This window comes from Oxyura jamaicensis, chromosome 3, assembly GCF_011077185.1.
Source record: "Oxyura jamaicensis isolate SHBP4307 breed ruddy duck chromosome 3, BPBGC_Ojam_1.0, whole genome shotgun sequence".
Taxonomy (NCBI): domain Eukaryota; kingdom Metazoa; phylum Chordata; class Aves; order Anseriformes; family Anatidae; genus Oxyura; species Oxyura jamaicensis.
Window position 1 is genome coordinate 117,967,328 of NC_048895.1, and position 16,983 is coordinate 117,984,310.

At 47.9% G+C, this 16,983-nt stretch overlaps 1 protein-coding gene across 9 annotated transcripts in view; it reads left to right on the forward strand.

The window, feature by feature from the left end:
• Positions 1-16,983, forward strand: part of DTNB (dystrobrevin beta) — a 196,467-nt gene that overhangs the window by 93,892 nt on the left and 85,592 nt on the right. For 5 of the 9 annotated variants that reach the window (XM_035321179.1, XM_035321180.1, XM_035321183.1 and 2 more), the window contains one exon: positions 13,092-13,181. The exons of 3 other annotated variants lie outside the window; for them this stretch is intronic. In XM_035321179.1, the coding sequence (XP_035177070.1) occupies positions 13,092-13,181 (90 nt within the window). Of the gene's footprint in view, positions 1-13,089; positions 13,182-16,983 lie in introns of those variants that run through there. One more of the 9 variants, XM_035321187.1, reaches the window with a different exon arrangement.

Sequence of the window (16,983 nt, forward strand, 5' to 3'; positions counted from 1 at the left end):
TAGCTGCATCTTCACGTGCTGAAGCTGGTCAAACTGCTCACATTTCAGACAGCTGGCTTCTTTTGGAAAACCACATTTGTGCCTGATGTTAACCTATTTGTTCCTATGTCCTGTCTTAATAGTTTATACACCTGGAGTAAATTTGGGGTATACATGTTAGAAGTAACATCTAGCGTACTGTTTGCCTGTCTGTGGAGACAAAATCTTCCTGAAAAGAGGAAGTAGCGAAGCAGCAGCAAATGCAGTATCCTACCTAAGTCCTTTCCATCCAGAAGAGCATTTGGCAGATGTTTACACCTTCATCAAACTTTCTTCTTTCTAGCTAATACATTCTGGCTTCTGACAGCAGGCTTATCCAAGAGTAAGGGTTTTTGGTTCACTTTGCTTTCTTTCCCCAAAAGATGGAGCAAATGTGGGTGAATTTATTTCAAGGGATAGTTGGAAGGACTAATAACTGGATACCTATACGTGATTTTATTAGAAAAAGAAAACTTCTGCCATTTTTAATCACAACCACGTTCGTAATGACACCCGTTAGGACACTGCTGTTCACAGAGCTTTGGTAGATATAACTGATGCAGGCCCTGTGCTTCCTAGTCATGTTTTTGGTAAGCGAGGTGGGTACCGATGTGGCCCTGGGGGCTATGGGCAGTCCCACATCCCGCTGGTGACATGAAACTAGTGTTGGTTCACATCTCAGGCTTCTGGTGTGACACTTGCGGCGGGCAGGGTGCCTGCCCCGCGAGCCCTCGGCTCCCCCAGGGCGCGGGGATCGCTGCCGTTCTGTCATCGCCTTCTGCCAGAAACATGAACGTAACCAACGTTTGACAACTGCTTTGTTGGGACTCAGACTGAGCTGAAAGAACGGCGTTTTAATGCCTGAGCCCACTTTTTTGTAAACTGAAAACTGAAAAACAAGCAGGCCAAAGGAGCCCTCATCAAATGCTGCTCTTCAGTCAGTGCACATCTCCAAGGGAAGCCTTCCTCATTCCCAGCCTCCTCATCCTCTGCTTTAAGTGGGAAAATATCCACAGGGGCAATGAACTCTGCAGATCCCAGGATTTCTGTAGCTATATTTTGCAAGAGGCAAGGAGCTTTCTGTGGTCTATAAAATGCTGCAGACAGAATGAGGTCAGAGAAAGTTTTTCCTGCTAAGAGGGAAGTTCTGGCAGCAGATATGTAGCAATGGTCACTTGTGGCTTTGGATTACTTTCACGTTTAGGTATGTAATACTACAATTTTGCTATTTTTCATCTTTCAGAATGTAAATGTCCATTTAAAAAAAAAAAAAAAACAATAACACTGATTTAATGGCATGTTTACATTTGATGGCATTGTATCAGATGTGGGAGGGAAATGTTCAGTGCATTTATCAAGTGAAACATTTACAAAGGGAAAATTTTAACGCAATATTGCCTATATTTGTTGCCTATGATACAACAAAACACAGTATTTCTCTGATCTTTACAGCCAGCGAACCTTTCTAAGTAAAAGGAGAGGATTAAGCCTCTTCTGTAAGACTAGGCCGGGCCTGTTAAATATGTTATGTGTTGTAGCTAATTCATTTCATATGATTCGGGAATAGATTTTTTCTTTGTGTTGTGGTCAGTGGCACTATTCTTCCCTTGGTATTTCTGTTCCCAGGCAGCCAGTCCTGCAGGTAGGTTAATTCCCATCTCCAATAGCCCACAGCCTCTCAGCAGCCATCATCAGCCTGCAGGTTACGCAGCATCTTTTACACTGCAGATCTAGGTTAGAATTTAAATGTGCTGTATTTTACTCTCGTTGATGTATGTAGCATGTGAAAAGATGGATGGATCATTCTCTGCCTTTTCCTAAAAAGGCTCGTGTGTGTGTGTTGTCCCTGTAAGCCCTATAAATGTGTAAGTGACAATCATCTCAACTGCTTGGCTGCCTACAGCAGAGGCGTTTCCTCCCGAGCTGGTTGCAGAAGGCTCCCTGCACAGCTCATGTGGACAAATAAACTCCTCTGGAGTGTGACAGAGCAGCCCCGATGCAGACATCCCCGATAAGATGAGGGCACTCCAGCAGTGCCTGTTTCTTTCCTGTTGACTGTAAAGGCAGTGCACTCAGCTGGCTCCTGCTCAGAGGCCTCCCATAACGGGTGTTCAGGGAGGCAAAAGTTTCACCTTTGGACTGAGAAGGGCCTTTAAAATATAAGAGCTTTTAAACAACCTAGCTTATTAAAGTCACTATATTTGCTACCTATAATAATAATAACAAAATACTGTATTTGTTTTTTCTGATTTCTGCAACTAAGGAGCTTGGAGACTATAGACATCTACATTTGGATAGGAGAATCATGTTCTTACAGTCCAAAACCAAAATTATTTGCAGCTTCAGAACTAACGTGGCGAGGGATATGATGAATATACAATATTCAGAACCAGTCTTTCTTCCTAAGAGATTGTATTTCCACTAACTCCAGTCTGGATTGTTTTTCAGTCTTCTGCTCCTAAGGTCACTGATTATCCGTTCTTCGTAGTCCTTCATGCTCTTTCGATCTTTATTTTTGTTTGTCATTATTTACTTGTGCTGCCTCCAGTGCCATTGATTAGCATCTTGAGTTCTGTCCTTCTGTGGGTTGCAGATGTGTGCGTGACTGAGCGGTTTCCAGATTTTTGATCAGACCTCCACAAACCTTCCTGCCATCAGCTCTGCATTGATATCTTTGTCACTGATGTTGTTCTTTGTTTGTTTTTAGTTCTGTAACCCAGAGTGATTTTTATTTGCTTGGCTAGCTTAATTTGTCTTCTGACAGTTTCCAATGTACCTTTTTTCTCCTTTGTTTATTCCTCTGTTCCCATGTCCACATCTCTCTCTCCAACGTTTCCTTCTAGCTGTCCAGTCAGCAATCCCACCTGAAAGTGACTGAAACTACTGTTACTGTCCGTTCTTCCATTTGTCTTTGACAGGTGTAGTACATTCATTTTCTTATTTTCTGCTTCTAGAGGTGTGTGACATCTAGAGATCCTAGCGCTGTTCTAGCCGTAGAGCCTACGCCCGTAGCTTCAGCCACAGGCAGCCGGCAGCCTGTGGGCAGCAGCGAGTGCTCTGCCGCTCCTGTCCACACTGCAGATCACCAGCAGCATTGAACGTGAGGCATGATGGATGCCTGTTCTCCTCCAAAGAGGCTGTAGGGGTGCAGGAGAGGCGTTAACACGGGTGGGGACAGGCAACTAAGGGCCCCGGTGCCGCACCGCCAGGTCTGGGGTTGTGCCTGCGGTTGATGAGATGACATCAGGGCAGGGGCCTGCGGGCTGGAAGCCGTGCCTCCCCACTGGGTTTTGACCTTGGCCAACTGCCTCTAGCTCAAACGATCCCTGGGTGCATTTTGAAAATTAGCACAGGCCAGAAGTCATTCGAATCTTTTCCAGTTTCCAGACGGTGTGCATGCAGCATAACTTCGGAGGGAGTTCAACAGCATGAGCACGGGCAGACTGTGGTGGCTGGCACTGCCTGGATTGCTGCTAGAGGTGTGGTCGGGCATGTTTGCACCATGCTTCGTAACGCATCCCATCACATCTTATGTATACATAATACCAAAACAGGCTTTCTAGAAAAGGATTAAAAAGATCTCTTTTTAGAGACAAGGAATGTCCTAGCTCACATATAGCCTTGCCCAAGGAAGATTTGGCAATACCTCACAACCAGTCACAAGAGAAAGGGACAGCAAACAGGAAGGAAGGGTGAGGACAAGAGTCGGCATAACGAATTAGTCTAACAATTTCAAGCAAGAAGTCACGTGTTTCAGTACTTATTATTTAAACTGGTGTCTAGTTGCCTGTAGGCATTTATTTTTAACCTGAGGTTTAAAATCCTTGGGGTACAGTTGTGAGCCTGTGGGATGTGGGTTTTGAGAAAGATGCATTAGGTGAGAGTATGGGGAGCTTGATGGGGTGGAAGAAACGGTTGAAGACATCAGCAAGGGAAATAGTCGGGAGATATATTCACTACTCTGAAGTGAGTATAATTTAAAATTCCAGATATCAGGGAAGTGTGTGAATAAAATATAAGACAGCTTTGTTTTGGAGCCTAGCTACGGAAGATGCTTCTCTCTCGCTGTTGGCATGGAGGTGGTCTGGGGTTAATGCAGAATGCAGAGGGTTTGCAGGTACCGCGCTCTGCAGTCTCATCCTGGCAGCCAGCAAGTGCCTCATGGTGCTGCTGTGTCGGAACGGGCACGCAGACACAGGGCCTGCAGGCAAGATAGCTGTGTTTAATCCTGATGTGGCTTTAATGGTGTCTTCTAACCTAACTCTGCTGTGGAATGTTTGGTCTACCTTTAAGCTGCTTCTACTTCAGCTACTTTCATCTTTTCTGTAGCTTTTTCCTTTCTCAAGCAGTGCTTCTTCGGGTTATTCTGTGTGCTGCCTCTGGCATAATATTTCTCTCTCCAGTTCTTCCTCCTTCCAGTTCCCGATGGGTTTTCCAATGGCATTATTGCAGTCCAGGTGATGTCACAGGGTTGTTGGGTCCAACAGAGTGGCATTGATACAAACACTGCGCAAGGAAGGGGAATGGGGAACGAGATGGCCCCATCAGCAGCACCCAGCAGGCAGAGCAGGTCCAGAGTATTGCACTCCAGCTGAGGATTTGGATTTGTTCTGTCACCTTTCTCATCACGTTCAAATCCTTCATTTCTTCCTCAGTTCTTTGTTTTACTCCATTTTGCCTATGCTTATTTTTTTCTAGACACAACAGACTGGCCGAGGCTGGGACCTTTGGTCCATCCGGTCCCACGCCCAGCACCATGTCCAGTTGCATGTTGAAGCTCACTACAGATGGAGACTCTCCAGCCTCTCCAGGCAACCTGTGCCAGTGTTTTGCCACCCTCACATTACAAGAAGTGTTTCTTTTGTACTGGCTGAGTTTTAAATTTTGAGCCCGGGGCCTCTGGGCCTGGCCCTGGGCACCGCTGAGCAGAGCCCGGCTCCGGCCTCTCCGCACCTCCCTGCGGGTACTGACGGCCATGGGGGAGCTCCCCCGGAGCCTCCTCTGCTCCAGGCCGAGCAGCCCCAGCTCTCGCAGCCTCTCCTCACAGCACAGGGGCTCGGGGCCCGGCAGCACCCTGGGGTCCCGGCTGGGGCTCTCCCCGCTGGGCCCAGGTCTCTCGGTGCTGGGGGCCCAGGACTGGTCCCAGCACTCCGGCACCAAGCAGCAGGGCAGGATCCCCTCCCCAGCCCTGCTGGCAGCTCTGTGATACTGATGCTTTCATTTTTGTTCAAGTTTTTGGTTTTCACACTTGCACGTGTTTGGTGATGTGTGGACAGACACATGACAGACACGCTGTCCTCATTCAGAACTCTCTTCAGACTGATCCTGCTGAGTCCTGTCTTCCCTGGGCCTGTTAAGATTTTGATTTTTTTTTCCCCAAGTAACTTAGCAGCAGCATACATATTCAGACAGCTTTTATCACTGCTGCCTTTCTGAATCCACTTTGCTGGCTGTTCATTCCTCCCTTCCTGTATCTGCTTTAAATTCAAGTTTTACCAGATAATGTTTTTTTTTATCCCTGTATTCTCTGCCTTAATGATGAGCATCCAGCACACCGCTGCTGTTGGACTGGCTCCCTGTTATGTTTCCCTGCATAAATGTGTGATTTTCATCTTAGATATAGGTCCCATCATCTTTCCTGCATATGAGAGCTGGAGGGTAGGGGGCTGAAGAAATTAAAAGGCTGTTTGCAGTTTTCAAGTAATGTGGTGGTTTCCCAATGACTTTAAATCTTTAAGACAGGTGACATCACTGTCTGAACAGCGTGCTGTAGGTCAGTCAGAAATATGGCTTTGATTCAGAAATTACTGTGCTAAATTTCATTTCTGTTTTATGCAGAGAGCGCTGGTAATTATCCTTTTTGACCTTAACATCTATTTAAATCAATCATGGGGGAAAATAACGTGACAGAAAACAAGAGATCTGTCTAGATTATGTGCTGGCAGCTCTTCCTGAAAGCTCTTTCCTTACTAAGTGGCCAGAGCAGCAGCGTGCAATTTCGTAAGGATTTGCAAAGTTGTGAGCCATGACATTAGAAACTTGCAGGGATTCCTTGCTGTAAATTGCAGGATTTTTAATAGATTGTCTATTTTACTTGGCTTTCCTGGTAGGTTTTCAGAAGAGAGATTAATTTAAGACACCAAAAGTCCCATTTAAATACTTCATTAATTTATTGAGCTCCTTATAAAGCCGCGGAGCCAAGAGTTACTGCATAAAGCTTGACAAGCATCAGACTCTCCACGGCTTGGAGGAATGATTAGTCATAAAAAGGGTCACACGTTTGTCTAATAACCTGAGAGCGGAGGATGTTCTCTGGCTCTTTTCTTCAGCCTGCTGCTGTTCCTCTCCTCTCCAGCCGTACAGGAGCCAGCCAGCCCTGCAAGCCCTGTGCTGCCCGAGGCGCAGGTATGTGCCGCAGCCGCAAGGCACCCGGCCGAAAGCGCTAACTCTGCCGTCACAGCGGGACAGGAGGGAGCGCCCTGCTGCCCGGAGCGGCTTTGTGCCCACTCCTCTGACCTTGTTCTTGCTTCCCACTTAATCTCGCTTCCCTTTCTCCCCCAGAAGGAGCACGTTAGCGTTATTTCGTGCTGCCTTTTGACTACTGCTTTGCATGGTGTCGTCTGTTGTTGTGTATGGTGGCTGTCGCTATATGGAAAGTGTGAGAAACATGCTGCAAGATTACATTTCCATGCTACGTTAAAGAATTCAGTCACAGCTTGTGGCTAACTTGGGGATGAATAGGTGTTATTTTATCCTGAACACCATCTTCTGAAAGCTAAAAGATTCTATGTTTATAGCATAACTTGGAGTTTCTGCTTCCAGACCTGTATTCACTTTTAAACAAAGTGGAACAAGACGAGCCCTTGGTGGTGTCTGACTGCTGTCCGGCCAAGTTAAGGCCAGGTGTAATGCTGGGGGGTGTCTAAAAATTGTCTTGGAAGCTGTAGATATGAATCAAAGGGTAGGAGAAATAGAAAGCTGGTTTGCAAAGGAGTTTTTTTGACAGTGAACTTTCCCAGACCTCAGGCTTTAAAGAAACTTTGGGAGGGCCACAACCGTGGCTGTGCTGGCAGCAGAGCTGCCCCAAGTGCTCCTCTCCACTGGCCGCTTGTTCCCCTGACAGCCGGCTGTGCCTGGGGTTGTACAAGCACCGCTGGCCGCAACGTTCCCTGTGCAGTCCAGGAGCTGATCCAAGATTCTTTTGTTCATCGAAAAAAGGGGGAAAGGCGGGTGGGTGGCGTGGTGGTGTCAGGAGGTGGCATTGCTGCTTCTCTGTGCTTGGGCTGCGTAAGCGTAGAAGTATTTTTGCTGAAATACGTGTCTGAAGATAGAAGGAATACCTTCAGGTTCCTGAATATGTTATAAAACAATCATTCCGTACTCACGTAGACAGGGGATAAAAATAGTTGACACGTCTATGTTGAGAACAAATCGTGTCAAAGAATGGAAATTGGATGGTACTGGGTGGGTGGGTGGCCTCAGGAAGGAGGGGGAAGCATTAATTTAAAATGCATTGACTCATAAAGCTTTTGACACTCTGCCATATGGTATTTTCATAAATAAACTAGTTAAATGTGGACTGGTTGAAACTACTGTTAAGTGGGTGCAACAGCAGTTGAAAAATCACAGTCGGAGAAAGAAAATATCAATATTTTCCTACCAAAGAGGGAGCACGTGTCAGGTAGGATCCCACAGGGGTCTGTGCCGAGTTCAGCCTTACTCAGTTTATTTCTTGATAGCTTGCATGATGAAATAGGGAACACGTGTACATAAATTCTGTACCGACGCTATGGAAATTCTTCAGAGGGCAAGCTTCTAAGTCAGAACGGTCCTGTAAATCAGTAAGATGAAATGAGTAAAGACGGCTTCAAGCGACAGAAAATAAAATAAAACGCATGAATAAGAAGCAGAGAATGGCAGACTAGACAGGCCTATTGTTGAACAGTATCTGGGGAGTTATAATGGATTAGAAGCTGAATGCAAATGAACAAAATTACCGCAAAAAGAGCGAATAGTGTGGCGGGGGTTGCTGTAAAAGGAGAACCGTACCTAGCACACCTGAGACAATTACTCTGTTGGCGCTTGGGTAGCAGGGGCTTGTCACCCGATGTGCTTGAGGGCCGCGTGTGCTAAGGAGGCTGCAGACACACTGCAGGTCCCGCAGTGACCGACAGCACCGCCGTGACCTTTGGGGGGGCTGGAGAAGTGTCTGCAGGGCGCCGGGGGAGGCCTGGGGGGCGAGGGGCTGGCGGGAGGGCTGTGCCTGCCTGCGGAGGGCAGAGGCACCGGGTCTGGTTCTCAGCAGTGGAGATTCCGGGTCAGGGGTGGAAGCTGCAGGCCAGAGATGTTTAAAGTTCTGCTGATAGGTTTAGGCCAGGTTATGCAGGACAGCAGCACCCTTTAGGAACAGTTTAGGCAAGAATCTGCTGTCTCATCCATTTGATATCCCCGTTGAGGAGAGGGGTGGACTGGACACCCCCGGGTGTCCTTCCCATTTGACAGATGTAAATTAATTGCCAAGCTGCAGAGCCATTCTGATTTTCTTCAGTGTAGGCAGTGCCTCGGTGTTTTGTGTGGAACAGCTTCACCAGGAGACCAAACGTCCACCTTGTGTTCATTAGCAAGGGAACCCCAGGACACCAGAGCGGCTTGGGCTGGCACGTCCCCCCCAGTGCCACCCCCTGCCATGGGCACGACCCCTGCCCCCAGCCCAGGCTGCCCCCAGCCCCATCCAGCCTGGCCTTGTAGGGCTGGAGACCTCAGGACATAGGAGATGTGACTCCAGGTCAGAAGAGGAACTTCACACCGTGGCTGCCGTGGTGTGGGCGAGTCGCAGGCCCCGTCCCTGGGAAGGGCCGGGATGTAATGCTGTTCTGGGCACTGCTATTGCCAGTTCTGTGGTTATCTTGTTGCTTCTGTAGCTTTTACTGTTCCTGCATGACATTTATCAGATGTCAGAATAAGCAGCGTTAATTTCCTAAGGCTTTGTTACTCTCACTTTGCTTCAAATTACTCAGCAAATCCTGTTCGGATTCATGATTGGCTTGGGCTACTCCAAAGCTGCCTTTGGGCATCTGACACTTTGAAAACAAAGACGAGAGAAGCAAGGAGCAGAACTGCGTGTGGCAAGATCAGAGACCGTGACAAGACCCTAATCACCCTAACCTGCCACGACCCTAACGAGCAGCTGTGGGAGCGTCCCTGGGGTGACCAGGAGCTGCCCCGTGGCTGTGTGGTGCTTCAGGGTCTGGCCATGCGGCCTTCAGAGAGAGCCAGAGGTGGCGGGGAGGGACGGAGCCACACTGGGATGAGCAGAGCCACGATGCTGCTTTTTGTCAACCAAAGCAACGAAATGCCTCGGGTTCTGCGCTTGTAGCACAGCGCTAGTTCATCGGGGTACCTAGTGCCTTCCTTGGTGGCCTTGGTAGTGCTAGGCTGATGGCTGGCTTTGATGATCTTAAGGGTCTTTTCCAACCTAAATGATTCTCTGATTCTATGATTCTGTGACTTAAACCTCAGAACACCAGAAATGTAGAGGCTGAGGATTATGTAGAGGCTTTGGATGAGCACTAATTGCTTTGCAGACATTCCAGAGGTGATATATACTGATGAAGTTTGCAAAGAATTAAGCTTGCCTGTAGTTGTCGCAGGCTTTCCCAGAGGATCTGAATTCAGTAAAAGGAAAGTCCTTTAGAAACAAGTGCTGAAGATGCGTGTCAGCATAACCTAAATTCTGCTTTCCCCGAATAATCAGCCACCATTTCCGTGATGTCTCTGCCCTAGGGGACGAGTGCAGGCTGCCCGCTGCAAATAGGGCAGCACATTCAGCCACCGGGGTGCTAGGACAGTGGATACAGGTGTAATGCTTTTTGTTGAACCACAGGTCTTTTTGTGAGTGTTGCAGAGCAGGATTACCTGCACTAGATTTATATTTTAATACTTTTTGCTCTATGAAAGTAACATACATACCTAGAAAATTTTTATAATACCTGTTGCAACTCACAGGGTGCCATTAAGCCCCTACTCTTTCTCCTGCCCACTGCACTTAGATATCCATAGAACCGTAGAATGGTTTGGGCTGGCAGGGCCCTCAGAGCCCCCCCAGTGCCACCCCCTGCCATGGGCACAACCCCTGCCCCCAGCCCAGGCTGCCCCCAGCCCCATCCAGCCTGGCCTTGAACACCTCCAGGGATGGGGCACCCACAGCTTCTCTGGGCAGCCTGTGCCAGGGCCTCACCGCACTCTGAGGGAAGAATTTCCTCCTAACCTCTCATCTAAATCTCCCCTCTTGTAGTTTAAAACCATTCCCCCTTGTCCTATCATTATCTCACTGAGCAAAAAAAGTTGCTCTCCATCTATTTTATGAGCCCCCTTCAAGTATTGAAAAGCCACAGTGAGGTCACCCTGACTTTCTATGCAGTCGCTCCATCACAGAAATGCTGACTGGTATATATAATAATATATATAACACAAACTGGTCAGGCACAATTTGCCCTCGGTGAAGCCGTGGTGGTTGTCCCACATCACCTCCTGGTCTTGTATGTTCCTTGACGTTGCTTCTGGGAGGATCTGTTCCATGACCTTCCCAGGCACAGAGGTGAGGCTCACCTGTAGTTCCCCGGGTCTTCCTTTCAACCCTTTTTAAAAGTGGGAGTGATGTTTCCTTTTTTCCAGTCACCAGGGACTTCACCTGACTGCCAGGACTTTTCAAATGGGCTACGGAGAGGCTCGGCAACTCCATCAGCCAGTTCCCTGGGGACCCTGGGAGGCATGGCATCGGGCCCCATAGACTTGTACTCGTTCAGCTTCATCAGGTGGTCTCCAACCTGCTCTTTGCTTACAGCGGGAGGGACTTGGCTCCCCCAGCCCTCATCTTCAGCTTCAGGGCAACAGAGACGTGTGAGGCCTGCCTGGCAGCAAAGGCTGAGGCAAAGAAGCTGTTGAGTACCTCAGCCTTCTCCATGTCTCTCATTACCAGTTCTCTCCTCTGCCATTTATCAGCAGGGGGTATGCTCTCCTTGGCCTTTCTTTGCTGGCCAATGTACCTAGAGAATCCCTTCTTTTGGCAGAGAGAAGGCTGCCAGCATGTACCTTGGTTTGGCATTCCGTGATTTTCTGACGTTTGGAGGCTGCTGAGCAATGTTCTGGAGGGGGATGGAGTACCACCAGCAAGCCTCCTTGTGTTCAGAAACGTGAATGAAAAATCAGACAAGTGCTAAGAGCAGTGCTCAGACTCATGTTAATTTAACTCTTTTTTTCCCCTTTCAAAACCAGGAATGCTAATCATCATTATAATGGCCATCATCAAGCCACAGCCATTTTGAACTTACAGTGTGGTCATTTCTGCTGGGCTTTTCCTTTTCACAAGAGTGTGTGCGAGATGAGTTGTAATGAGAAAGGTCTCAGAATCCTAATTCTTGTGGTTGCAGCTATGCGCCAGCTAGAATGCTTATCTAAAGCAAAGCTTTTCAGTACTTGCCAGTAGTCAGCCTTCACAGAGTGTAGCTTGCTTAAAATTCTTCAGTGCAGTGGTTAATGTTAAGTCCCTTTCTTATTACAAACCCATTATTACAAAGGTTGCTCCTTGCCCAGAGGGGTTGATGTGGGTAATTCTGCTTTGCCTCCCTTTCATAAGGTCTTACTCTGCTTCTGGCAGACTTCTCTGACATGTTGCTGCACGTAACAGAGAAGAAAAGAGTTTGTGTGTCTGAAAAATGTGAGTTCTGCTTTCATAGTATCTGTATATTGATGCTGAAAGCAATAAATGCCGTGTTTGTAAAAGCTGCTGAAGCAAATAGTTCCTGGACATGTGTGGAGGAGGAATTAACTGCAGCTTTAAGTTGAAAGAGCAGCTTGAATACCTGACATAGACATGAAAAATGGAACTTCTGGTATTTCAGGAAGAAATACGAATTATGTTAAAATAATGACACATTCACGAGTGACTTTCAGGTAACAACCTGATCTTGTATCTGCGCGGGACTTCCCACCTCCTGCTACAGAGCTGTGCTTTCTGTGTGCACGCACCATTTCCACGGCAGGACGTCGTACTGGGGTCTGTAGGCAAAACTTGACGTGGAAGAGATCTAGCACGGCAGAACTGGTGTAGCGCTCGTTGGGTTTGTGAACAAATTGTTGCCGCCTTTGCATGCAATGCCTGGGATGAAAAGAAAACCATTTTGCTGTATTCTGCCAGGGTTTTGAGATGCTGCTGATAAAAGCGTGGTAGAAACCAGCACGTATTAATTGGACCATACAGACAGATAATTATTAATGTGGGGTTACGTCTGACAAATATTTCTTGCACTCAGCCTCTGTTCATAAAAATGCTCAAGAGTGAAACAGCTTTATTTTTATAAGTGCTCAAACCAAACAACAATGCTATGTCATTTAAGGAATCCCTGCTAGGCGGTAGTTCTGTTGATAGAAACCACAAATTATTTTGTTTGGTATCACTTTCCTCGTATTATTGCTTGGTGGCCTGTTTCAGGAGAGAAAGAGAAGAAACTGGGTGCTTCCACTTCTAATTTTAGACATAGTAATAAAACTGCAACCCTCGTGGTTTGGCCTAGATTCGGAGCTGTGTGACAGCAGAAAGGCAGTGGTAAGTTCTGCTCAGCTCAGAGGTGGCAGGAGGTCACCCCAGCCTCAGTGGCCGTGGCTGTGCTTAGCAGTCTGTTCCAGAAGCGGCTCGCTGAAGACCACGGATGCTGGTAGAAATGTCACTGCTGCCACCAGGGGCTGCCCAGTGCCTCGGGTCGGACGGGTACAGGTGGTACAGCTTTCCCAACCCTGCAGCAGGCTCAGGGAAGTGCCACATGTACTTGTTGCACATTGAGGTACCCGAATGTTCTCCTAACCCGTGTTTTAACCTTTAGCTTCAGAAGCTGTTTTGTTCGTGTGACTTGCTGAAACATATTTACACTTTTATTTGCTCATCTATTTGTTTTAATTTTTAACCGTTTGTTTTGTTAACATTCATTAGTCATTTGCTTTGTATTTACACGTGTGTTTAATTTTCGTATTTATGTATTTATGTTCTGTTTGCTCTCTTTTGCCTTCACCACTACTAGGTCACAGTGCAACCCGGATGCTGCCAGCCGATTAGCTGATGAGCATGCGCTGATTGCAACCTATGTGACCCGGCTGCAGAGCGGTGCACGGTCAGTGCTAGGAAGGTGCTCCTGGAGCAGGGGGGGTGCAATAACGCTGTTTCCTCTGGGAGTCGCGTTCCAGTCAAACGTGTTTGGCCTCGGCCAGCAAACAGAGATGCACTCAGTGTTCTCTGAAATCTTCTGGAACCACACCAGTACGTGTGCCCGCACGCACACGCATGCAGAGGGGCAGACACCATCGGGAAGTGGTCGCTGTGCCCAGTGCCACCCCGCTGCATTCGCTGTGCAGAGCCCTGTGCACAAACTGGTTAACGTCGTCCCAGGCGGGTAAGGTAAAGGTTCATTCCTGACCATTCTGGAATCTCGTTTTTCACCAGTAGGAAACTAATTTCCACCTTAAGTTTCTTCACCCTTAGTTTTTGTGCCCACGTAGTTCTGCAACTCCAATTGTTCTTCCTCCTCCTCGCTGGTTATACCTCTCCACCTCAGCTGCAGCTACAGGCACGTGTCCCACCCCGCCACTAGCTTTGCTAACCTGAGCTAAGCAGGCAAGCGCTTTCAGTCCCATCAATGTGACCTGCGTATATGGCAGTCTCTTTTTGTGCCTTTCCAAAGAATGCTAATGCTTTGAAAAATCTTTTCTTTTCTCTCAGCTTTAGTATTTGTGCACATTTATATTTCATATCTGTGTCTGTGTAAAGAACTCTTACCCTAAAGCCCCAAAATGTAGCGCTCCCATTTCATCACAGGACATAGCCAGGGGCTCTTCCGTATTCCACTTCTGGACCTAATTAAATTAAACCTTTACAGAGCCAGAGGTTTAGTGATCTGGGGGCTATATGTAAAGGCCTTGCTCTCTTCACATTGTCATCCTCTGGATAACATTTTTAGAGTCATATTTCATCACTCCGTCATGTAGAAATTTGTATGCCACTGCTGTTTTGATGAAATGCTTTCTGGCTGTCCAGATCTCTGGAGGAAGTCAGGCTTTTTTCTTGACAGTGAGTCACTGTCGTCTGCTATCACCAGCTATGTACTGAAAGTCCATAATATTGTTCACAAGACAACAAACCCAAGGAATTTTGGACTCCCACCCTCAGCCAATTAGTGTAAACATCAGATTTTGAGATACAAAGAAGATTCTGCATCTTGCAGAGTATAGGACAGAGTGAAATACTGGGTGTAGCCCGTAGTGGCCATGTTGCAACCAGCTGGTGTGGAGGCTTTCAGTCATTTAGGTCTTTGAATTAAAAAAAATCACTTGTTACCGAAGTAACAGTATACGCCTTGAAGGAGCCAAACATAAAGAAAATGGCTTTAATCCTGCTCTCTTTGTGGACGGGAGTGTCTTCCAAGTCAGTACGGGAGAACGCCTCTCCACATTCCCGGTGAAATCTGTACTCCCTTGTCACTGCTTTTGATCTTTTTTTGATCTTTTTTTCTTTTTTTTAGGGGTGGGGAGGAGGCAAAAAAATTCTCATATGGAAGAATATCTTCCTGCTTTTGGCAGGCAGTATGGAGATTCTCAGGGCACCCCAGCCAGCCATTGCAGACCGTCCCCATTTCTGACCAGGGGGACACCAGGAGGTCCCACGTCAGACCGCGCTTGCTGTAGCACCCGTCAGTGGCCGCTCCTGTGCTCTCCTGTTTGCAGCGGCTCTGGGCTGCTGCTGGAGGCAGGCTGCTCTTCTGGCCCTGCTGCTGTTCTTACCTTCATCATGGGCCCTCTCCTGCCGGGTCTTTGGGACCAGAAGACCTTTGGGACCAGAACACCTCAGACGTTTCACACCAGTTACTCCGGTGCAGAGCCTAACAGCTTGGTCTCTAAAGATGTGGCTTTCAGAGACCCTGTGGTGGAGAGCTGCTCCAACACTGACAATCTGTCCCAGTGACCAATTATGCTTAAAAAAGAGCCCTGCTGCAAATTCGTACTTTTCTTCCACTTACAGTCACTGATGTTGTTCATCCTCACATTTGCTCTTTATCATCAAGTATCTTTTCACGTCCTTCAGCCAGCCTTTGAGAGCCTTGAAGCCACGGCCAGCTCCATCCCTGAGATTTTTCATTGCATTAAGAATCATTTAATTCACTGATGTCCTTCAACCAAAAACTCCATCCAAGCTACATAAGGCTTATAGTAAACAGAGCTCAGTGGATTTCATTTATTTTACAATAATACTTTTTATTTTTTCTACCGACTGCATTATTGTAGTAGCAGGCCAAATTGGCTGAGTGCTTTTCAAAGAATTAACAGAAAACCCCACCCTAAAGGATGTGCCACAGGCAAAGACATCTGCGGAGTGCAGCGAGTGGTGCAGCACACAGCTAGAAAGCTTACAAAGCTGATGAGCTTTATGTTATTACTTGAACAGTTGCTTGTTACAGATTTCTTAATCTGGGCATTCGTAACATGCATTCCCCATCGTTCAGCATGCCTGCCCCGTTCCATGAGCCGCGTGGAGCCTCCATGCCAGCTCTGCTTTTCACCCGAAAACCATTAAGTGGCCCTCCTGGGAGTGTCATTATTTTTATGTACTCTGCATTTCCCGCAGAGTGGCTGGCCACCAGATTTCTGCGTTTTACTTCTGGTCAGTTGCTATAGGGGGACAGATGGCTGGCTAGCTGCTTGGCTGCTCTGATTTGGTTTCCTTTAAAATCCTGACTCTGAAACCACAGTTGTCTGCAACACTGCTGGCTTTAAAGCAGAGTGAAAAGAGAAAATGACTTTCCTTGAAGCTATTCTGTCCCCCAGATGCTTACTCTTGGGTCACCATTAGAATCCTAGAATCACAGAAAACCCCTTCAGGGTCACCACGTCCAACCATCAGCCTGACCTACCGAGTCCCATCACTGAGCCATGTCCCTTAGAGCCATGGCCACACGTCTCTTAAATGCCTCCAGGGATGGGGACTCCACCGCTGCCCTGGGCAGCCCGTTCCAACACTTCACCACCCTCTCCATGAAGAAATTCTGCCTAATATTCCATCTAAACCTCCCCTGGCACAATTTGAGACCGGTTCCTCACATCCTGGTTGGCACCTGGGACATCTGGGCCTTCAATTCAGTGCTGGAAGAATAAGCCAAGCCTTCTGTTTGCTGCCCTCTGCCCCTTCTCTGCATCATGAATTCCGAAGCAGTTTTGCAAGGAGCTGGAGATCCCAAAGCTGACCATCTCCTGAGAAGGAAATGTGATGTCTGACCATCTCCTGCACCCTTACCAGTCCCCCAGCCAGTAGCTGGGCTGTCCGAGCTTCTTCCTGTGTTAGTGTTTGACAGCAGGGCACTGCCGTCTCGGCTTTCCCTTTGCAGACTACATCTGCCCCGAGAGGAATTTTTTTCCCTGGGTATGGCTTCACGTGAGCCTTAAGCCCACAGAAGGCTTAAAAAAGGGGGACACTCAGAACCCACAGGCTTCTGAGTGTCCCCTGCCCCTGCCCCAGTCCTCCTGCCAGTGCCCCCGCTCTCACCTTTGGGTTAACTCCAGCATTTATGCATCCACCTGCCCAGCTGGAGCAGGGGACGACCCTGGCAGAAAAGAGCCGCTTTGTCCTCCCAAACCCCCTTCACCCTCCCTGATGCCCCAGGGGTTCCCCCTGTGGCCCTTTTGCCCTGTGTCCACCCGCGGTTGTCCCGAGGCTGGAGCGCGCCAGGAGTGCGATGCCCCAGCGCCTCCGTCCCTTTCACAGGGTGTCAGGTACTGCCTGACTCCGAGGGGGACGCGGGAGACCTCACGGTGTGACTAATCAGTGTGCTATAAGTAGCACAAAATCATAAAAATAGACCAGACAGTATTTTTAGGACAGGGAAATCTATAGCATTACCTTTCCAAAACTGTGCCACCGGGCAAATC